Genomic DNA, 23,196 nt, shown 5'->3' with positions numbered 1-23,196 from the left:
TGCGATGTTTCCGGATAGCAGCAAGGGGTCAGGTGCCTTAAGTAGTCCCATCCTTGGCGAGCAATTGATCTGTCCTGCCTGAACCTTGCTTCGTATTCATCAGTTGCTGCTTGCTGTCTGGGGTCGATTACATGTATGCATCGTGAAGCGACGCGACCACTTCTGACACCATGTATCATATGCGAGACGATGGGAAGTCAGCAACAAAGAATGTTTATTAACAAGATGAGGTGGGTATGTATAGTACCCTGCATGATAAGCATGTGTAGTCTTTATCTGTAGCTCGTTCGCATGGTGGTAGTGGCGCATGCACTTGCATGGCAGGCGAGCCTTGCACGATACACCACAGTGCTGTTTGACGGTGCCAAGTGTTATAGGGAAGCCCGAGAGAGGAGTTCTGCTGCAGTACATGCCTCATACATAGCTGGTTTTGATGGTGGCAGTACGTTGTGTCGCTGTATTGCTTCAATGCTTTATGCATTACCATTGACAGACATCTTGAGATGGGCTCTGGCAAAGTTTTTTCTTCTCACTTCTATCTCTTTGTTATCACTTCTCTGTGGCATTCATGGCACAGGTATACCTGTGACATTTTCTTCTGCCCACATAAAAAGCTGATAGGGTGCAAGTACTCGTCCCTGGTTAGGTCTGTGAAGACTGGCCCTGGCTGCCAACTGTTTCACAGTGCCACCAACCCTCTTGCAAGGGCTCTTGCCATTGGACATTGCAAGTAGTTCCCCTTGACAACTAAAGTCTTTTTCTTGATGGCACGAATTGACAAAATATTTGTTCTTGTATTGTGATGATGCACCATGTGAAAAATAGTGAATTTTTCTCACAGCAGGAAGTTCATGTTTCAGGACTTTGAAGGCTTCAGCTTGAAAAGCAGCCACTGCAGTTGTACTAGTATATATGCTTGAGATAGTCTGAAACCACAAGCAGTTTTTCACAAGAAGTGCTGGTCTGTTCAGAGCAATAGTATACTATGAAAGCATATAATGTTTCTTGCACATTGCTGACAAAGGGCCCTGTCCTTTGGTGTTTTGACCCAGCCCAAGTAAGCTCAAACAGTTACTGAAGTACTAAAGCGCCAAACAGACGACACAAGAAGACACACGGACGAGCGCTTATCCATGTCTCTTCTTGTGTCGTCTGTTTGGCGCTTTAGTACTTCAGTAACATGCACCAACTAGCCCAACAAAAAGTTCTGCTGGAAGCTCAAACACAATTACCTCATGACTGAACAAGAATGCCAGCAGTCATTTTTGCTGTGCAGCGTGTCCGCTTATATGCGTATAGCTGTCCATTCCCAATTGTCACGGATCATCATTCATTGTGCTCATCAGCCCTCATGATCCCTCTGGTCATCTCACATGCTGGGCCCTACATCTTGTGGGGGTTCCACTCTGCGTGCGGCTAGGGCTGAAGGCGAGCTCTGGATCTAGCCCCACGCAGTCGCTTTGTGTTACTCCCCAACCCGTAGCGCGGGAACCGCGGCTACGTCGGGTTTGAACGAATAAGGCAACCAGCGGCGTCAACTGTAAGAATGTTTATTGCTACCGGCAATAAAGAACTGGCAGAGTGACGTCCTCTCTGTAATAGTAATAAATAGGCTGGCCTCGTTGCCTGAGATAATCAGGCCAACGAGGTCACTCACGGGTTGCGGCAGGTACTCCAGTCCGGCAGGTTAGGGGTCCGGCGTCAGAGAGAGAGGGTCTCCCCCGGTCGCGCTGTTTTGTACCTTCTTACCTGGGCAAGGGGAATGTCCTCCTCGCCCGTCAGCTACCTGCCCGCGAATCGGGGAGGAAGGGTGCGCGCGCGTCGCGAGAGCGAGGGAGAATCGGGAGAGGGCGTAGTGCGCCTCTCCCGTGTCTATGCCGGCTCTCGACGCGACGACGCGGGGGAAGATCGGCGCGATCTTCATACAAGAGTGGTAGCAGACACGCTGACGCAGACTGCCTTTCGTGAATGCCGCTAAACACGCCCGTTTGTGATGTGGATAACAACTGCATTGCTTCTTTGGCACCAGCATTTCCTGACGAGCAGACCTTTAAGAAGGAGCAGGGAGAGGACCTCTGCTTAGAGCCACTTTTCAATTCCGCTCATTACCCCAAAACATCCAGACGTTTTGTGTTCGTTATGGGCTCCTCTACAAGAGGAGCTTTACGACTGGTGCCTACTTCCTTCTCATAGTTCTGAAGAAGCTACGCTCCACTATTCTGCTGGCCATGCATGACGATCCTACCTCTAGACATCTAGGAGTAGCGTGTATACTCTGTTGTGCTCAAGAACGGTTTTACTGGCCCTGAATGTGGGGGTTGACTGTATCGTAGGTGGCTAGTTTCACTCAGTGTCAGTCCCACAAGCATCTAACTTCAATGCCAGCTGACAACCACTGACAACCACTGACCAATGACAACCACTGACACCTCTTGACTCTCCTTTTGAGTAAGTTAGATTGATGTCATGGGTCCCTTTTCATGCTTATGGAACCGTTCATTGGATCGTCTGTGCTGACATCTGACCGGCACTGCAAGACGGCCGCTTGACCATCTGCCACCACCAGCCAAGTTTCCCTCTTCCTGCTGGACTCAGTCATTCTCGGTCACAGCCCTCCTTGAGCTATAATCAGCTTCTGCGGCTTTCAGTTTACTGCAGATGTTGCAGAAGAGCTTCTTTGTTTGTGCACCTCAAGTTTTTGCCACTCGACACAGTATCACCCGCAAACAAATAGGCTGACTGAGTGTACCTACTGCATGCTGGCGTACATATTGTTCATGTACACATCACGTTGGGGTATAAAAACTGCAATGACATTTTGCCCTTTATTTCATACGCCTTCAATACTGCAAAGCACAAAACTACTGGCTCTAGCCTGTTTTTCCTCCTTGACACCCATTTTCTGCTTCAGACACTGGATGCTATATTTGATTTCATTACTCGTGACAATCCCTCCATCGCCGAGACTCTGTGTCTCGCTGAAGAAGCTTGACGCTTGGCTCGCGTGCATACTCTGGCTTCTCAAGACCATTAAAAAGCACGATACGACAGGCACCATCGGGATGCCACCTATTCTTCAGTGGATCTAGTCTGCTTCTTGCCAGGTACTCTGACTCATATGAATGTTGTTGTTGACCATCTCAGTGATGTAGAGTATTGACTAGTGCATCCATTGCAGCTGGACAGCACTCTGCCAAAACTGACGTGGCTCATGTCCCTCATCTGAAGCCCTTCAATCAGAGAACTTAAGGGACTCTCCCAGCGGGCTTTGTCTGGGAGAGGAGAAATATTACAGTAAATGCGTCCACACCAGCAGCAGTGTGGTTAGATTGAACGAGAAAGAAGAGAAGAATGTTTGCCCACATTCCTTTTGAGGCTCACCTTGAAGCTTATTAAAATAGTAAACCCCATTTCTGTTGCCCCATACCGATATTTACCCAGTGATATCATTGGGCAGCATCTTGAGTGAGAAAGCTATAATTCTCTGTGAAATCCAATTGGAGAATCAACTTGTCACTTCATTTTGAGCTCTCTTAAATACAGTACAGTACTTTGATTGCTGCTTGCTCACGAAGTGGCACAACTTGAGTTCTTGTAGCATGTCTAAAAGCTCATAAAATGAATGCGGAGCTTAAGACTATAGTCTGCAGTGGACACCACTTACTTAATGCTGAATATGGAGGTAGTGATGGTGTGCGCTCCAACATCCTCTGAAGGGCATTGCTGCTTGGGCAGACATGCAGTCTTTGTTATTGATTTGGCATATGATTGTGCACATAAATTCTGTCATTTGCTTGAAGCCTGTAGCATTGAGCATGAGCGTGAAGTTCTCATGTGCCATGCACATGCAGACTATGTGGTTGCCACTTTCTCCGGCCAACACAGTATGGCAGGCGCAGGCCTGCAAATTTAGAGAATACACATTTAAGAGTGCAGCTTTTTTTTCCCACTCCTTGTGACCTTCTCACAAGTTTAGCAAAAGTAGTTGTTTTTATCCACATGATGTCTTTTCTCCCAGGTATACACTATGAAAGTGAGTCATCTTCAAAAGGCTTTCTTACTGAACATTTCATTTCTTCACTGATGGTGTGCCCTGTTTTTCTTGAAGGTGTGCTAAGAACTCTGGTGCTTTGATACAAATAGCTTTGTGCACCTGTCGCCTTGACGTGATTCATAATTTTTTAATGCTACCTGCCGCGGTAGCTTAGTGGCTGTTTCATTGCATCGCTGAGCTTGAGATGGTGGTTTTGATCCTGGTCCTGGTGGCTGCTTTACAGTGAGGGTGAAATGCAAGAATGCTTTAGTACCATGCATTGGTTGTACGTTAAAGGATCCCATATGGCTAAAATTGGTCTGGAGCTTCCGCTACAGTGTGATTCATAATGAAATCGTGGTTTTGGCTCATAATTACCTCAGAACATAATTGTTCTGGGGTTTTACACTCGGAAGTCTGGCTCACTCGGAATATAATTGTTCCAAGTGACCCAGACTTAGCGCCAAAATGTCGCAATGTCGTACTCCCGTGCGACTATGTACTTTCTCCATTGTGACGTCACAACACAGTCAACCTCTGGGAAACTAAACTGAAACTGGTTGTAGAAAGGTTACTATAATAAATTATTTAGGGAAGTTTGAGGCTTGCCAGTGCTTTTTCTAGGGTTTAGAGGTTCCAGTACTTCAGCAAAAGAAGTGATGGGTTGGAAATATTATCAGTACTCTTTTGACGCACAAGCATCAAATGGCCCATCAAGCGAGAAAGCCAGTGTGTGTCATCTGGACAAGCAAAAAACGGCATCTAAATTCCCATTGACTGCGATGCCACAGCACAAGTGCACCTCGACGGAGCAGAACAGGCGAAGAGAAACACCTGCTCCCGCGGTAGCATGCCAGGTGTTGCGTGAAGGAAGAAGGCATTGCCGTGCCGCCACGTCATGCTCGTTTTCGCTCTCGGAAGCCTGTGTTATCCGTGATTTTATTGTCCATGCAAGCTCTAGCCTGAATTATAACTGTGTTTTGGTGATCGCTATGAATAAATTAATGTATAAAAAAATGTAATGCAAAAGGATAGAAAGTTGGGCGAGTTGGTACGGTAACATGATCTTGAATTGCAGCGCTCGTCCTGTCTGCTTCTAGTCTCTGTCCGTGTCACTTCGCGCTACGATCCAAGATCATGTATAAAGAAAACCCAATAAATTTGAAAGGAAAAAACCTTCGTGGTAGTGAGTTTCAAACCTAGAACTTCAAGCTCAGAAGCCAAGTGTCTTAACCACTGGACTAAACCAGTGCCTCCTAGATAGCACTTCTATGCACTCTGCTTTGTGATGCCTTGCTACTTGGACTGAAATTTCCATTGCCAAGCCCGACGTGGTGAAAGCAATGACATCAAAATCACCGTGGCTTACTTGGGAGTGTCCCCATTAGGTTCTATGGCAGTTGGGCAAGGTAGCATGACGTCAGGGATCGAAGTGCACTGGCATTATGCTATCTAGGAGACGTTGGCCAAGCGTCTCAATGCGCTCGCTTGTCCGCAAGGAGTTCATAATTCGAAGGACCACTCAGCAGTGTTCAAATGGACATTAATGCATTCTCATTCACAACTTATAAGAAGTAACATAGAGTGTGGGTGTAGGCCAGTTGGTGATTCATGACTTTGGGTAGTTACTGCAAGCAAAACACGAGACTTGAAGAAAGGGACAATTTCCCAAAATCCTAAGAAGTGATTAGGTGTTCTCATATTTTTTACAAGAACAGCTGTTGAGGCATGTTTCAGTAAAACAGACTGGCTCTGCTATGACTGGGGATGTGTTTGTCATGTTTGCTGCAACATGTGTGTCCCTTGTATGCATGGTACTTCGAAGTTTTTACTTTTGGCTTTGTTAAAAGGACACCAAAAGAAAAACAATAAATCAGTTTAGACTGAAAGTATTCTTTCGAAATTCTATTTTTCTTTCTGTGGTTACAAGTTCATTACTAGAAGAGAAAGTGAAGGCGAAACTTTATTTTTCAAATTATATTCCGGAATCTCTTTGCTGGTATGTCAGTGTGACATCATGCATTTAAATGCATAATTTCGTATTTTAGGCCATAGTGGCTCCTCCAAACTTGCTAAGTACAGTTTTGAACTATATTAGAATACAATATAGTCCATTATTACTGTTAAAAATTAACTAGGCCCATTCAGAAGCTGTGAAAATCCATCGCGACCTGGTGTGAGAACTTGAAGATGGCATCACCACCCATATTTTGTGTTCACATCTTTTCTGACTTATCAAGCCTCTTGTCCTGGTAAGAGTGGTGTTCTTCTAAAAGTCTACTTTACTAATAGTACAGCTAAAACAATTTTGCGCAATAGCATCTCTTTAAAATAGGCATTGGAGTTTCTGTCTCTACAACAACCATTTACAGTACTTCATGTGTTTTGTTTTGCAGGAGAATGCACACATATATGTGTCGGAGGCCCTGATTGCTGCATTTGAGCAGATGCGATGCAGTCGAGCAGTGAGGGTGGCCGAGGACGACGACCAGGATGGCAGCGATGAGGAGATTGCTTGCTTGCGGCAGCGGATACGAATTCGCCGGAAAGAGCGCCTCCGTGAGGTGGATGTTGCATTTGCTGTTAAACAATTCCCTCGCAGTGGCCAGGGTCACTTTTCTTTTTTATTTTTGGTCTTGACGCTTCCTCTGAAATTTCACACAGGGACAAGAAGGTGCCACTGAAAATGTTAGGAAAGGTATGACAATTGTTGGCATGTCCATTATGAATGGTAAAGCAGTGCAAAAGATTCGAACAGGAAGAGAGACGTAAGCCATGATGCTACCTCTAATGTTAAATGTAATTTCGTTAATTGAAAGAGTAAGGTTATTTTTATTTACTTGTTTATTTACAAACATACTGCAGTCTATTTAAAGACCTAAAAGGTGTTACAAACAACTCATAGCATGTTGAAGCATTGATAAAAAAAGAAATGTCTTATGCAATGTGAGAAATGGTGTTACACTTTGAGGAAAAGAAAAAAAGGATAACAAATGGTAGGCACTTCAGAATGTAAAAATAGGCATGCACTCGACAACTAATGTGCTCCCAAAAATATACAGTTAAACATCGATATAAAGAACTTCAATAAAACAAGATTCTCTATATAATGAAGTATTGAACTTTTCATAACCTCTTGTTCATAGAATACCATGTATTTAGAACCTCAATATAACTAACTGTTTGTATACGATTTCAATACAACGAAATTTCACTGCTACCGCAAAGGAACGCCGAGATAATAAATTCAAACTTCCGCAGATGCACGTCATCAGATGATTGAATTACAAGCGGCTGCTTGCAAACGCACCGCTCAAATCGTGTGCCGCGCGACAAGAGCGACCACTGAAGTGGAGCCGCACCATGTTCTGTATAAAGTCCAAGTTTGATAAGGCCCTATTGTGCCCCGCGCACTGTGTGCTTTAGGTGCGAGTGAAAGTGTGCGAGGGATAGACAAGAAAGATGGTGGCTTCACGAGTGCTGCCTTCCCGGGCGAGCACAGGGAAAGAGGGGGAGGGGGGGAGCAAGCTCACGGTAACGCGATCAAGCACGCGCAAGAAGGTGGAGTGGCGAGGGAAATGGTGCGCGTCTCAGCTGGGGCTGCGCATGGCTGTAAGTGCGGCTGAGTGCATATGCAGCTGCGCACCATGCTTTAGAGGTAAAGTTCCGCATGTGCAAAGAGTGGGCGTGCTGAGATGGCGTGGCATCATGCAAGCTGTCTTCTCGCACGTTTAGCATTGGATGTTGCGTAATCTCGAGTTTCGGTGACCCGTTGGAGCGAGAGGCAGACGAATGAGTCGCTCTCCGTTGCCGACGCTTTTCATGATAGCGTCGTCCCAGCGTGGGTGACGCTATCAGCCGCGGTCTTGGTGGTCTTGGTGGCATTTGGTCTTGGTGGCATTTGCAGTTCTGCCATGGCAGCACACTAAATTTTGCACCGTTCATAAGACACCCTTATAACACTCCAGAGTGCTTCCATATGTAATTTATTGACGAGGTGGCACATAACCCGCTCACCTTTAACAGATCTCTGATAAAAATGGGTCCAGATACACGACCATTCTTTCAGATGGTGACAGCTGCACCTTCCATGCTTTGCAAAAAGCAGATATATGTAGCTTCACCAAAATCCAAAAGGTGGATTATGTGAACCACGTTAAGAGAGCATGGGAACTTCCTTGGGCAATTTGTTTGCAAGACACATGGGAGGTGGCTCTGAAACACTCGGAGGAAGGGGTAGGCTTGCTGGTGACGTCATAACAAAATTGAGCTTGTATTATGACTAGGCCCCCAAATCTCACAAGAGTGATGTTGAGGCCATGCAAAGGGCTGTGATCGCGACATATAATCATGTAACTTCAAATGACAATGTGTCAAATCACAGCCTGTGCTCGGCAGGCCCAGATTCTTGGTGTGGCCAAAATTTAGCAGCAGCATAGGGGGAACCTGCTCCGAGGCACCATTTTAATTTGCCACCCCATGTGTCCAAAGCTCTGCTATCGATTTATGAGTGCCTGTTGTAAAGAAAACTATTAGAAAGCTGCCAATGGGGTAAATCCCAAAACAGTAATGAAAACCTTCGTTCACTTATCTGGGCACCGGCATCTAACGAACACCATGCTTCACTGTTTACAGTTGAAGCTGCTGTTGCCGAGGCAGTGAAGAAGTTCAACTGTGGCAATTTGAAAACCTTGTTAGGTATCCTGGAGGAGCTCAATCTGAACCCCAGCCTCCCAAGCACCAGGCGGATGACTAAGGAAGACAGGCACTGAGTGGCCGAGTCTATTTGCAAGCGTGTTTCAAACGAGTGTGTCCAGCAGGCACTAAAGAAGTGCTACTACAATGCTAAGCACCAGTCAGATTATATTCCTAGTGGCTATTAGCACCTGCATTGCAAAATATGCAAATTCTACTTATTTTTTAAATAAACTGTGTGCTATTTCTTGCATTTTTTATCAAAATGTAAATTTATGATATAAAAATTTTAACAGCGCAAACACATGCAACCACAAAGTAACAAGGACGAGACACAAGCACTGTGGTTGGTTACTTTGTGGTTGCACGTGTTTGCGCTGTTAAAATTTTTATGTCAAGTATGCACCAACTCGCCCAGAAAGATGTTTTAATGAAGTAAATTTATGACTCTGTTCGATGTTGAAGCCTACATATCTTGGCACCTAGGGCAGGTACAATAATAATTCTCTTTGTAATGGAAACCTAAATGTGTAGAGAATCCAAGTATGGGAGCAGATTGCAAATAATCAACTTTGTAATGAATCATTAAAATTATAACTGCATGGCTGGAGCTTTTCGAGGCGTAAAGCTTATTCTGCTGTAAAGTAAATAGTACAAATGGCCAAAACAAAAGAAAAGTGTTTCTAATACTTCAAGCTCTAGTCATTAGTTTATTTAGCCATCTTCGGTACTAGGCGCAAAAACACACACGACACAAGGAAGGAGACGGGACAGAGCGCCACTTACAACTGCTTTTATTCGGAGGCACACCACACACTTATATACCCGCCTTAGACACAAGGACCACAATCACATCAAGATTGATATGGAAGCGAACTGGTTAAATATTTCTTTTCAGCCATATATAAAGATATTGACGGGTCGCTGACGTACATGCTTCCTTTCTTTCCGATAAAGAAAGATTCAATTACTTCCTGAGCTTCTTGATCTTTACTTTTTGCCAGAATTCGCGCCCCTGCAAAACATGGCTCACAAGAGTGTGATGGGTAGGACTTAATGTGCTTGGGAATGTTTGGCCCTTCTTTATCTAACTCTACATTTCTCTCATGTTCCCTAATTCGGTCCTTAACGCAGCGCCCCGTTTGCCCTATGTAGGAGCGGCCGCATGAGAGGGAGATTTCGTACACGACGCCTTTGTTGCACTTCATAAACGGTCGCGCATGCTTGGTGCAGCATCCATTTTTATCGTCGGTACAAGAACAAAGGCTTTTTTTTCGGTACAAGAACAAAGGCTTCCTAGCTTTCGGGGGGCTGAAAACACAAGTGGCACCCCATGCCTGCTAGCAACCTTCCTTAAATTGTGGGCCATCTTGTGTACACAGGGCACCACCACAGGCCTCACCACCTCATCTCGACGGGGATCTTCCCCAGCTCTCACAGCCGCACTCTTCATTTTTTGTAGCAGGCTTTCAGCGACTGCCATCACAATCGAGTCAGGGAATCCAGCTGAAGACAGCCTGGTCATTTGGGTCTGGAAGCTAAGCTGCATCTTGTGAGGGCACGATTTTCCGAGGGCGGATTGCAGGCAAAGTGAAGCTATCCCCCGTTTTATTAATTTTGAATGGGCGGAGTCGTATGGCAGAAGCCCTTTCTTTGCACGACGTGCATATGCCCAACAAACGCGATCCGAACAAAACTCAATATTCATATCTAGAAACTGTAGGTGGTTCCCCTCAGGCACTTCAATGGTGAATTGCAAGCCATTTCCATGTTGTCGGAATATGGCTAAAATATCATGCACATTCTCTTCGAAGTTCAAACTTCCGTCCTTACTAAAAAATATCAAAAAATCATCCACGTATCGAAAAACTTTTAAAACGTGCCTAGCCGGTAAAACCTGATGTAAAACTTGATCCATTTGTGAGAGAAAAATATTACACAATACTGGTGCCACACAGGATCCTGTACAAATGCTGGCTTTCTGCAGAAAAAACTGCTGGTCAAATGTTATAAAAGTCTATTTCAAGTAAAACCCTAAAAGGGTTAAAAAATCGTCAATGGAAATTCCCGCATTGTTCTGAAAGGAAATGGGTTCGTTTTTTTTTTTCTATACACTCTCAGACGGCAGTAAACAGGGACTTGTGAGGGATAGAGTAGAATAAATCCACCACATCGATGGAAAAGGCACGCCCAACATCACATTGCGATTTTAAGAAGTCGCAAACTTCGTCAGATTTCTTTGTACGAAATGGGTCGTCTACTTGAAGTGTACTCAAATGTTTCAACAAGAACTGGCTTAGTTCCTTCTGCCACGACCCTTTTTCCGTGACTATTGTTCTAAACGGCATACCTTGCTTATGCGTTTTTACTGAAAAGAAGGCTTTCAAGGCATTATTTTTGCTTTTTCCTATCTGTTTGCCAAGACGGTCTAAACCGAACTGCTCACATAGTGCAACAGCTCTGCTCTTAACTCTAGTTGCTTTAACTTTGACAGGCGCAAAATTCTTTTCTAGTGCCTGCGCAGCTCTTCCTGAAAATTTACCTTCAGATAACACGACAAACCCTCCCTCCTTATCGGCTTGTAAGAGCCTTAGGTGGTTGTTTCTGAAGTAGGTCACAATGGCTCCAGTTGAAGTTTCCTTTTGACGTGAATGCCCCTGGTCGCAGGACTTGAGAAGGCAGCTAACGCCTTCCAGAAGGCACGTCTCTTGTTCCTCCGATTCGGCCTTGCTGGCGATTCGTCGATTGATGGCAAGCAGCTCATGCAGTGGCACTTGCAGCTGAAGTCCATACTTGGGTCCTTTCTCCAGAACAGATGACATTTCATCGGGTAGGTGAATGTCCCCCTCAACCACCAACTCACCCCCACTCATTTGGTTGGAGAATTGGGGAGAATTTGCATGATATTTTATCCATATTCCGACAACATGGAAATGGCTTTCAATTCACCATTGAAGTGCCTGAGGGGAACCACCTACAGTTTCTAGATATGAATATTGAGTTCTGTTCGGATCGCGTTTGTTTGGCATATGCACGTTGTGCAAAGAAAGGGCTTCTGCCATACAACCACCCATTCAAAATTAATAAAACGGGGGATAGCTTCACTTTGCCTGCAATCCGCCCTCGGAAAATCGTGCCCTCACAAGATGCAGCTTAGCTTCCAGACCCAATTGACCAGGCTGTCTTCAGCTGGATTCCCTGACTCAATCGTGATGGCAGTCGCTGAAAGCCTGCTACAAAAAATGAAGAGTGCGGCTGTGAGAGCTGGGGAAGATCCCCGTCGAGATGAGGTGGTGAGGCCTGTGGTGGTGCCCTATGTACACAAGATGGCCCACAATTTAAAGAAGGTTGCTAGCAGGCATGGGGTGCCACTTGTGTTTTCAGCCCCTCGAAAGCTAGGAAGCCTTTGTTCTCGTATAGAAAAAATACGAGATAAAAATGGATGCGGCACCAAGCATGTGCGACCGTTTATGAAGTGCAACGAAGGTGTTGTGTACGAAATCTCCCTCTCATGCGGCCGCTCCTACATAGGGCAAACAGGGCGCTGCGTTAACGACCGAATTAGGGAACATGAGAGAAATGTAGAGCAAGATAAAGAAGGGCCAAACATTCCCAAGCACATTAAGTCCTGCCCATCACGCTCTTGTGAGCCATGTTTTGCAGGGGCGCGAATCCTGGCAAAAAGTAAAGATCAAAAAGCTCAGGAAGTAATTGAATCTTTCTTTATCGGAAAGAAAGGAAGCATGTGCGTCAGCGACCCGTCAATATCTTTATATATGGCTGAAAAGAAATATTTAACCAGTTCGCTTCCATATCAATCTTGATGTGATTGTGGTCCTTGCGTCTAAGATGGGTATATAAGTGTGTGGTGTGCCTCCGAATAAAAGAAGTTGTAAGTGGCACTCTGTCTCGTCTCCTTCCTTGTGTCATGTGTGTTTTCGCGCCTAGTACCCAAGGTGAATTGTGACCAACTCGCCCAACAAGACGTCCTTTTAAATTATTTAGCCATATCTTAAATATCATTGTTAATTAAACACTTTTCTTCCTGTTGTGCCCTTAAACAATGGAGGGCAAGCTTTAGTTATCTCGGGAACAATATACCTTATAGGAAAAGCAATTAAATATTTGAAGTCAGCGAGAAGAACTGTACTAACATGTGTAGTTGCATTGATATTGATGCAGAAATAGAAGCAAAATGTCGAAAATGAGTCTCTGCCCTTAACTTCGCCAACACATTACTGCACACCTGCCATGCCTACCTACACCTGGCCATTTCTGTCGCCAAACATAAAAGAATTGCCTCATTTATGTCACAGAAGATGCCAGGCGAACATCACGTCACGCATGGAAAGTAAGACATCATGTGACGATTTAATCAAATTTTGTCACGGCGACACTGCCTTGGCTGTTAGCCTTATCAGCGCTGCTTCGCCAAGTGCTGGTGACAGAAGTTTCAGTTTGGTCGCCGAGAAACAGCATCGCCAAGGAGAGCGATACAAGGGACAATCTGAAGGGCACCATTGCCGTATCACTGAGGGGATGTTGTCATGGGCTGGGACAGACACATCTGCAGTGATGGTGATATTGTCCAGGTGGCCAAACTTTGGTACAATCCTTCTCATTTGAGCACTTCAAATGCTCGGCAGTATTTCCTCAAATCAGATGGAGTACTAAGCTCCTCTTTCATTATAAGAAAATTATACACATCTCTAGCAATTCCTTTAGGAGACGCCCTTCTTTGTTTTTGTTGGACATGGTGGCGCTCATGATTCTGCAGTTTCGAAACAGCCTCTATGTAAGTTGTACAAGTTTCGCAAAGTAAGTGAGCTCTACAGAAAAGCATGTGCTCAGCCTTATTAATGCGACAGCGTTAAGGAGCTCGTGTTGCAGAAAAGCCGGTATCGTCGGCGTCGGCGGCGTTGGCCGTGAGCGAAGAAATGGCAGAAGGCAATTCATAAATAAAAGCAACTTGCAAGATGGGCTGGGTGGGAATCGAACCAGGGTCTCTGGAGTGTGAGATGGAGACGCTACCACTCAGCCATCCGTTCGATGGTCCAAAGTGGGACAAAAGCGTCTCTAGTGAATGCGGTGTTGCCTTAGAAACGTGCCGTAGAAAGTTATACTGCGTTGTATATTGGTAATTATGAGCATGTAAATTACAGAAGTCGCAGTTAAACATGTAGCGAAGTACGTTCCCGCTACATTTCTCCTGCGCTTGGCGCACACGCAGAGCCATCTTGCAGCAAACGCAGAAGACCCCTTTCTCGCAATGTACGGCGCTGCCCCGACAGGTGGCACGCCACTCGCCCGCTTTTCCCCTTCATCTTGTTTGAGCGCATTGGGGCCATGCGGGGACCGGTGCAAGGATGCCTCAATACCCTTGCGTTTAATAATTTTTCTCGCTCTCTCCCCTTCCAACTTCCAGTGTGTGTCAGTTGAACCCTTGTGTTTAGGCGACGCAGCTCCTCTTTTCGCTCACAGCGCGATTCCTAGGTGCAGCGTCCGATGCCGGACGTCTCTGACGTGATCGCTGCATGGTAGTGCGTCTGCTGGGAAAGCGTCCCCTGCAATATGTGCCGTACTGCTGGCGAGGAGTCATGCGCCTGCGTGGTGCTCCCAAGCGAGATAGAGGACGATCCCATCAAGGCGTCAGCCCCATGATTGTGTCCGACTTCATGGCGCGTCGTGGCCCAGCTGTCCGTGTCGATCACGACGTTTGGCTCGCGTAGATTGTTTCTCCCTCCGAGACACCAAGTTCTTTGGTTCGTACTGCTTGCTCAGGTGCACGTTTCGTCTTTGCATGACTCAAGAGCATGCCGAGCGAATGAGTGGGAGATGCGAACGGGGTGCGATAATGCTATCACGTTCCACTCTTGAAGGCAAAGCTTAAGCGCCCTCCAAGTTTTTTTCTTAGAGATGGGGTCCCTGAAGCACTTTGTGAATTCTTTGACAAAATTCTCCTAGTTTGTCAGCATCTTCTCATGGTTCTCAAGCTGAAGAGACGTGGTTCCATTGAGAAAAAGAAAACATGTTTGCGAGCTGCTTTGCAGTACTCCTGTAGTTGTGGTGACTCAATCTTTGGTAGTGCATCAGCTAGTGTTTACCTTCCTCGAAAAGGAGGGTGGTTCTTCTAACTACAGTGTCTGGTGGCCAGCCTGCCCCGCATGATGGCTGTCTGGTGAGGTTGTCATTTCGTTCTCCAGAATTGTCCATGTTTGCTGCTTGTGGTGGTAAGCCACTGAATCATTAACTTCGTCTTAAAAGAGCTAGGTTGTCCAGACGAACTTACCCAGTACCTTCACCAAAGATGCTAGGAAGGTATGGGTTTATTTTCACAATGAAATGAGGAAGCGACAGGGAAGGACCAGCAGGCATGGAATACAGCCGAGTTCAAGCATCTCTCGCTACTTCTTCCTCTGGCTCTGCCATGCAGAGCCAGAGTGGTTGCCAGAGTGGAGCCAGAAGGGTTGAAGTGGTTGAAGTTAATCCAGTTGCTCAGCCTGTTAGTATTAAACCGCGAAAGTTTTCTAGGTATACCTTATTGTGGTGCGAAATACATTTCACAGAAAAGGGGACAGAAAAAAGAGGACAGTGAAGCGCCAATTTGATGCTTCACTGTCCTCTTTTTTTCTGTCCCCCTTTTCACGAAATGTATTTCAGGCCACAATTAAGTATAGCTAAGAGGTCTAAGCACCAACTTGCCCAAGAAGTCTTCTTAGAACCCAAAAGTTTGTCAGTGTTGGTAGAACAACCATTTTATTTTTTGGTTGCAGAAGGCCCTCATTGAACGGCGGCTGAGCGAGGATGGCAAGCACAACCCCGGGTGGTGCTGCGTGGACATCGCAGTGAACACAGTAGCCACCACGAACACATCGCCCCTGAGCTCAGCCTACTCATCGACCTGCTTCCAAGGTGTGAGACAGTGTCCTTGTATTTCTTCTTCACGTACACCAAACTCGCCCAACTCTGCAGGTTTACTTGCACCTCATCTCGTGTGTAAATGACAGCAAAGTTTTGCACTTTGGACAAGCTGCTTCGAGAACCTCCTGCAAAGGAGCTTCTGCAATGTAAACCATTTTATTTTATTTATTTCAGTACCGTAAGGGCCCTATTGGCCATTACAAGTGAATGCATGCAAGGGATTTAAAACATGAGTAACTTGAGACTAAAAGAAACACACTAGGTTATAAGCAGGATGGCAAACCAAAAAGTATACCAGTTTGGTTCCAAGTCAACATGCTCCAATTTTCTTATAGCTTGTCAAAATGAAAAAAATTCAGGTAGGCTGTATCAGAGACACAGTCAGTGGGGTACATGAAACGTCCCAGGTCACACACTAGCATTTATTTGCCCAACGCAGCATATGGTTAAAGTGCAGCCCAAATCAATGCTGGCTCAGAGTTAGAGGGAGGGTTGGGTGAACATCATGCCAATGCAGCAGCTAGCATATGGCCATTGCTCGGCCATGTCATTACCATTATCAGTGTCAGCTTTGGGTCAATGCCCGCTGTATGACAAGTACTGTAAATATGTATGGCTTGTGAGTAGGCAGCCATTATTACTGTGAGTTTTTTGGCAGCGGCATTTTTGATAGCAGTTGTCTCCAATATTGTCTACATCAATTAGTAGCTAAGAAAACATGATAGAAATATATGAGTACTGGAAGCAAAAGTCCTACACACATGCAAATGATAAATGAAAAGAATACTGAAAGACATTTTAAAACAGTTTATTTACGAATAAATAAGTACCAAACAGGCATTTTCTATGGAGCTAGGTGGGTGACGGTCGGCTAGACAGAGCCCCTAGGATAGTAATTGGGCAAAGGACTAAGGACGGTGGGCTGGCCAGTTCTTTGAGGGCATGGAGCTGATAATCAGAGGGCAAGTCAATGCCCTAGTCAGTGCCCTAATGATGATGAGCTGGTCACGGCAGGGATTTGTTTCCACCTCATGCAGTGGCTTCTCTCTTATTAGGAGGAGATGCTTATGCTGGAAAATAAACAAACATTATCAAAGATGTGAGCATGAAAAATATATCTGGCAATGTTTTCTTCTTGAGAAATCTTTATATACTGCAAGAATAAAACTTTGAGCCAAGAGTGCAAAGGTGTGAAGCAATAAATTTTGCTGCAAGGGATTTGTGAGGCAATGTTTGTGAGACAATGCTTGTGAGGCAATATAAAAACATTTGTCACATATTTATTAGAAGGTGCTGCAGAGTACATTTAAAACATAAACACGAAATTTACAGGATCCATCCACCTTGTTTATGCCACAGTTTTACAACATACACCTAGTCGTCAGAATTGAAGGTCAACTGCAACAAAACTTTGGACAGCATAAAAAGACGTTTCAATAGTGTAGATATAAAGCAGTCTGCATGCAAAATGTTACATGTGAAATTCGAGTGGTTTTGCCAGAAAGATCTAGCAAGAATGGGCATCTTATACTGAAAAATAAAATAAAATAAATGCTTCTGCTTGCTGGAAATGATACTTGACCTAGAACAGTGAGAGGAAGTGCAGTTCCTCGGCATGACTTGCAATATCAGGCAGCATCCGTGGCTTAATCAAAATATAAGTCGGCTGGAATTTGTCATATTCAATAACTGTCATTTGCACGTGTCTTACGCTTAGGCATTATTGAAAGGCTGTTAAAAAAGGTTAGGCAATTACTAGCCCTATAGCTTAGCTACGGTTGCTTCCATAGAACACACATAGGATCCATTGTTTCGGGGTTTTATATTTATTAAAATTTGGGAGGTAAAAATGGGTGTTATATTTTTAAAATAAAAGTTGGGGTAAAATCAGGTATTTCGTTGTTTGGCAGCCCAATCTTTGGGATTTAGCTGGTAAATTTTACAGACAATTAGCACAAGAAATGGTCTGACATAACCTGCAGCATCTGCCACTGTCAGGCCTGAATTTCCCGTACTTTCACTATCCAAGTCGTCCTCGTCAATGTCGTTAGGCGACACTTCAGCAATACCAGAGGCAACAATGGTGAAAAGTTTAACCTTGAAAAGTCGAACTTGTAGCTGATTTATTTTCGCGGCCGCAGCAGCATTGCAAAGCAACTCTCCTTCGCACTCCAAATGCCACACACCGTAGTCAATGGTATATCCCTCTCGCGTGCCAGCACTGACTTCTTCGTGCCACGTCTTTATTTTTTTCTTGGCCGCAAGGGGGCCAACTTAGCGGACTTGTTCCACATGAACTCCCGATTCAATCTGAACTTCCGGCGGACTTCCACCTGGAAGCGCCAGAACGTCTGCATCATTCGACACAGCTCGAGAAGCGGCATTCAGAGTCCATCTGCAGTGCTGTGAGTTCATTTTTCACAGATTTACACACTTTGACAGCAGCAAGGCGGCGGCCGCCCAGCTAAGCTTACGGAGGATTGCCAAGCTTTGCTCCCTGAGGTCACGTACGTCTCGGCCACGTGCCTCCTGCTTGTGCCCGAGCCTTGAGACGGAGTTTCACGCCTCGTGAACCGCCTGCCCGCCGCGTACCAGCCCTTTGAAGGTGAGGTATGCTTAATTTCTTACTCAAGACGGAGTATCAAGTGGAGGGGGAGGATATCTCGCTGGAAATGGTTACTCAAGATCAAGGTTGGCAGTCCGCGGGGGCCAGAAGAGTTGGCGCCAAAATGCGCACGGCTGACACTAATGCGCCATTGCCGCAGCCGGCAGTGGCCACGGCAAATCAGGCGGTGCTGCGCTAAAATCCAAGGTGCTATGAGTGGGAAGGATGTCCTCACTTCCTCAAGATGATATCAAGATTCTTATCAGGCCGCGAGGTGGACTCAATATCTCTAAGCTTGGTGCTGTTACGGTGGCTGATGCAATACTCGCTGCCGCTAGCATCAGTCAGGAAGATCTATGTCAAGATACTCTATGCCCGAATCTACACTAAAATATTGTGGTCGCCAGTACTCCCAAGCACGAGAATGTGAGCCGCTATGTCCGGATGAGGCAGATACTCATCTCGGGCAAGGTATATGAGCTCAGTGCCTACGAGATGGCCCCGCACTCCACGTGCAAGGGGGTGATCCGCAACATGCACCTTTAAGACTGCCCTGACGTCATCGATGCCAAGATTGTCAACACCAATAATCCACTCGTCTTAGCAGCGAAGAGAATAGCCCAAACCGGCACGGTCATCGTCACGTTCGACGGGCATCGTGTACCGAACTTTGTTAGGTATGGACTGTTACTCATGCAGTGCTCGCTCTACCGCAAGCAAATCGACGTTTGCTATACATGCGACCATCTCGGCCAACGTGCCGACATGTGCCCCACTCCCGGTGACACGATTTGCTGTGGCTGTGGTGCCCCTAGTCCCAATGAGCAGCATCAGTGTACCCCCAAGTGTAAACTCTGTGGAAGCCAGCATCTCACGGCTAGTAAGGACTGTGCTCAAAGGTTCAAGATCCCATACATTGTGCGTCGTCGTTGCAGTGAGCGCGCCAAGATGGCCGGTGCTGCGTCACCATCCCCTCAGCGGCACTTCGACATTGCGAACGAGTTCCAGGCTTCGTCCACCCCAGGTGCTCAGTGCAGAGGATGCTCCTGTTCCAGGGGCTGCTCAAGAGGCCATTCCATATCCAGGGGCCACTCTGCCTCCAGGGCACGTTCCGGCTCCCACCGTGGATCCAGAGGATGGGCCTGCTCCCAGGGACACTCCGGTTCTCAGCCTAGCTCCAGCTCCAGGCCGAGGCACGACATGTTGAGGGGGACCAGGTCCCACTCCCGCATGCCCACTGCCCTTAGAAGCAAGAAGTTGATGCTCTCCTGGACCGACAAGGTTCGAGGGGGACGTGAGGCCCCAAGAGGTGACGACCTGCCTCGCGATTCGCACCACGCAAACGAGCTCGAGGAGTTGCGATGAGTTAATGAGCACTTGAGGAAAGAAACGCGCAGGTTAAGCAAGAAATGAGCAGGCTAGCTGCGGAGATGGCGGAGATTAGGAAGCTCGCCCTTTCACCCTCCTCGCCGCAACCTGCCTTGGCCCCGGTCACCATGGATATATCCGAGACATCCCATGGGTCTCGCGCATCCAAGCGTCGAGCGGTAGAGAACAGATTGAAATACGAGACTACATGTATAATATTACTCTCGGAACTCAAGTATGCCTTTGCCAGCATGCAGGCTAGCTTAGTAAAGGTTCAGGAAGTTATAGCGCACCCAAAAATGGGCTTAGGTGCACTCAGTGAATGCATAAGCAAACTGGAGGAGGTCGATCCCAGGAGAGAACCCAGCCTGGCTCCTTCACAGGTCGCAGCACGACATCATGTACTAGCACCACCGATGGAGGGCGCGATTCTCAGGGCCGCTCAACCCTCCTCTCAGCCTAGATATGGATAGTGCGGACAAGAACTTTAGTATCTGGCAATGGAACTGCAGAGGGTTTCCCAACAAGAAGCCGCTTCTGCAGCGATATTTAACAACTCTTGCAGCTAAGTCCCAAATCATCGCTATGCAGGAAGTTGCAACTAGTACCCCTATCAAACTCGCGGGTTATCTGGTAGTATTATCAGATTCAGGAGGTAGGGGAGTTGCTACCCTCATCAAGAAAGGTACAATTGCCTCTCTCGCGACCTCGGCGCAGTTGGTGATGGCATCGAGTACGTCATGACCGAAATCCTCTTGAACCCACCCAGAAAAGGCCTCAGAAGAAACAGCCTCCTTATCCTCAACATATACTGCAGCCTCAGCTATTGCAGGACGAGGGCAAATTCTCTCCTCAAGAGGGCTGTCAGCCTGGCGGTGAGTACCCCCTTGTCATTGTCGGGGATTTCAATGCCTCAGATAGGGTTTGGGGGTACACCCGTGACACGCCCAAGGGACGCGAGCTGTTGCAGACTGCGATGCAAGTGGACTTGACCCTTATCACGGATAAGGATTTCCCCACTAGGAGAGGCAACTCCACATGCCGGGACTCCACCCCAGACCTCCCTTTTGTCAAGAACATAATGGAGGTCAAGTGGGTCAACACGACTCTAGACCTCAGAAGTGACCACTACTTCATTGAAGTCTCCCTCGTGATTGCCCGCTATAGGACGAGAAAATTCAAGTTGATCGACTGGGATGTTTTCCGCAAGATCAGAGTCGAGTGTACACCGACGGCCTACCTGTAAGCACCCCCACCGAAAACCTGCTCAAGCTCGGAGTCCACTACACGCTCGAAGAAATAATCAAGGTTAAAGAGCGCTCACAGCTGCTCAGGCTATCCGGCACCCCAGCGGGCCGTAAGATACTCACCAAGATGGGCCTCAACGCTGTCAACCAGTGCCCCGACGCTGTGCGGATTCCCAGTAAGATCAGGCCTCAACTGCACATCGCGCCCATTCCCCGTAATATGCACCCTGCAAACAACGTCGGCAGACATCGGGCCAGGGGTGCAGCGCTACTCGAGCATGTCCGCAACAACTACATTGAGGCAAGCTTCGTGGGTGCCGCGGCATATGTACAACAAGAGGCATTCAGCTTCTCCATCGTCGACTCCAATTCCAGGCTCACTTGCTGCGCTACGTATGCACTTCGAGGCCCGTGGTAGCCGAACTGGTTGCAATTGCACTGGCTGTGCTCTATGGTCACAGAGAGGCAATATATAGCGATTCCAAGGCAGCCATTAAGGCCTACCAAACTGGGATGGTCTCCCCCGAGGCCCTCCGCATTCTCGAAAGCGGCAAAAGTATCTCTCCGCATTCTCTCACTTGGTTTTCCGCTCATTTGGGGTCGACTGAGGGCTCTCCCTCTAACCCCAACGAGGGCGCGCGCACGAGGCCACGCGAGGACTCACTGATCGCGCCGCCTCCACAGTCCTCCTGCCCCGCGGGGAACCCTTGCTCACGTTCAAGGAGGTTACCACACACTACTGTCTGTCAAGACAGGTATTCACCCTCTCGCACCCCGCCTTATGCAGGGCGCGGGCAGTGAATCTTCGACTTTTACAAGCCCATGCGTATCCTAACCTTGCAAATATACCCTGACAGGTATCCCAGTGCGGACTGCCCTGTCTGTGGACTAAGGGCAAGATTGGATCATGTGTTGTGGGAGTATAAAGCCATCGGCTCCTCCTTCAGCAAGGATAGGTGGGCTACGCTCTCATTGGTGGGCTACGCTCTCAGGTGGTCTACGCTCTCATTCCAATAACGACCACCAACTAGCCCGCTTATCCCTGTTAAATCCGCGCCTGTCTTGTGTGTTCCTTCTTTGTCCCTTGTTTTTGTGCGGTTACATGATGCATTCCAATAACTACGCTCTTGGGCAGCCCCAAACTCAACTACCAAACCCTGGCCATCCAGAGTGCCCGCGATCGGGCCGTCAAGCTCGGCTTGGCGGTCCCTACGTGGGACTAGCTGGGTGGTGCGGGGTCTCCCCTTCATCTTCTCTGGACCTAATAAAGTTATTTCACTCACGTTCGACAACACAAACAATGTTGAATTTTTCTTCTGTGCTGAGCACCCAGTTTTTGTCCTAGCTTGCACGATGTCACAACACGGACCACAATGCTCTTAGACTCTGGCAAGGTGGCGAAATGATGTTGATGTGGCTTCACCCTTCCAAGCACCCTCTGCATTTGCGCTTGGAGGCCGTTTCGATCTCTAAGACTTGTTGTTCTGCCTGGCCGCCGTACCGCCATGATTTCGTGACGAAAAGTGGAAACACTACATATTAACCAATATGTATGCAATAAGCTGGTATAGTTTATGCGGGTACAAAACACATTATGTTCAATAGCTGCTGAGTTGGGGACCTCAGATTCACATTCAGATTTTTAGATTTATTAGTTCAAGAAAAAAGATAAGTGGTTGCAACATCACAAATACACAGATGAGGATGCCAAAATGAAAGAACAGTAGTGGCACCCTCGGTTAATAATAACAACTTTGATGGTGATACATATAGACAGCAAATGAGCGTTATTATCAAATAACATCAACAGATCAATGCACGGACAAATTAATGCACGGATGCCAAACGCAGTCTTCTGCTTGAGATGTTGGAAGTGACAGCAAAATGCAAAGTTAGGGTCAAGATGTATGCCAAGAAAAGTAACATCATTGCAAATGGGAATTGAAGGAATTCCAAGCTTTAGTTCAGGAATAAAAGTTAAGGGCCTATGAGCACTATTAAACAACATAAATTTAGTTTTTAGAAAATTACAAACTATATAATTTTTGCTACACCATTTCATAATGTTACTCACTGCAATATTTAACTTTGAAGTAAGAGCAGCAATAGATGAATCAGATGAAGATATAGTTGTGTCATCTGCATATAAAACACGATAAACGTTGTTGGAGGAGTTAAGGGAATCTGGAAGATAATTTATATATAGAAGGAAAGGCCAAGGACCTAGAACTGATCCCTTTGGTACACCTTGGTTAATATATTTTGTTACAGAGAAAGTATTTGCTACATGTACTGTGTATGGCCGGTCAAGTAAGTAATTTTTTAAG

At 46.5% G+C, this 23,196-nt stretch overlaps 1 protein-coding gene across 9 annotated transcripts in view; it reads left to right on the top strand.

Annotated features, from left to right (window-relative positions):
* Positions 1-23,196, top strand: part of LOC126543058 (run domain Beclin-1-interacting and cysteine-rich domain-containing protein-like) — a 454,654-nt gene that overhangs the window by 73,213 nt on the left and 358,245 nt on the right. For all 9 annotated transcript variants that reach the window (XR_008615039.1, XM_055077611.1, XM_050190205.2 and 6 more), the window contains 2 exons: positions 6,430-6,597; positions 15,502-15,640. Coding sequence is in view for 8 of the 9 variants with exons in the window: in XM_055077611.1 (XP_054933586.1) it covers positions 6,430-6,597; positions 15,502-15,640 (307 nt within the window). In the remaining variant the exon portion in view is untranslated. The remainder of the gene's footprint in view (positions 1-6,429; positions 6,598-15,501; positions 15,641-23,196) is intronic.

Source organism: Dermacentor andersoni, chromosome 2, assembly GCF_023375885.2.
Source record: "Dermacentor andersoni chromosome 2, qqDerAnde1_hic_scaffold, whole genome shotgun sequence".
NCBI classification, from domain to species: Eukaryota; Metazoa; Arthropoda; class Arachnida; order Ixodida; family Ixodidae; genus Dermacentor; species Dermacentor andersoni.
The sequence above is the reverse complement of the archived record's forward strand: the minus strand, read 5'-3'. Positions and strand labels throughout refer to the sequence as shown.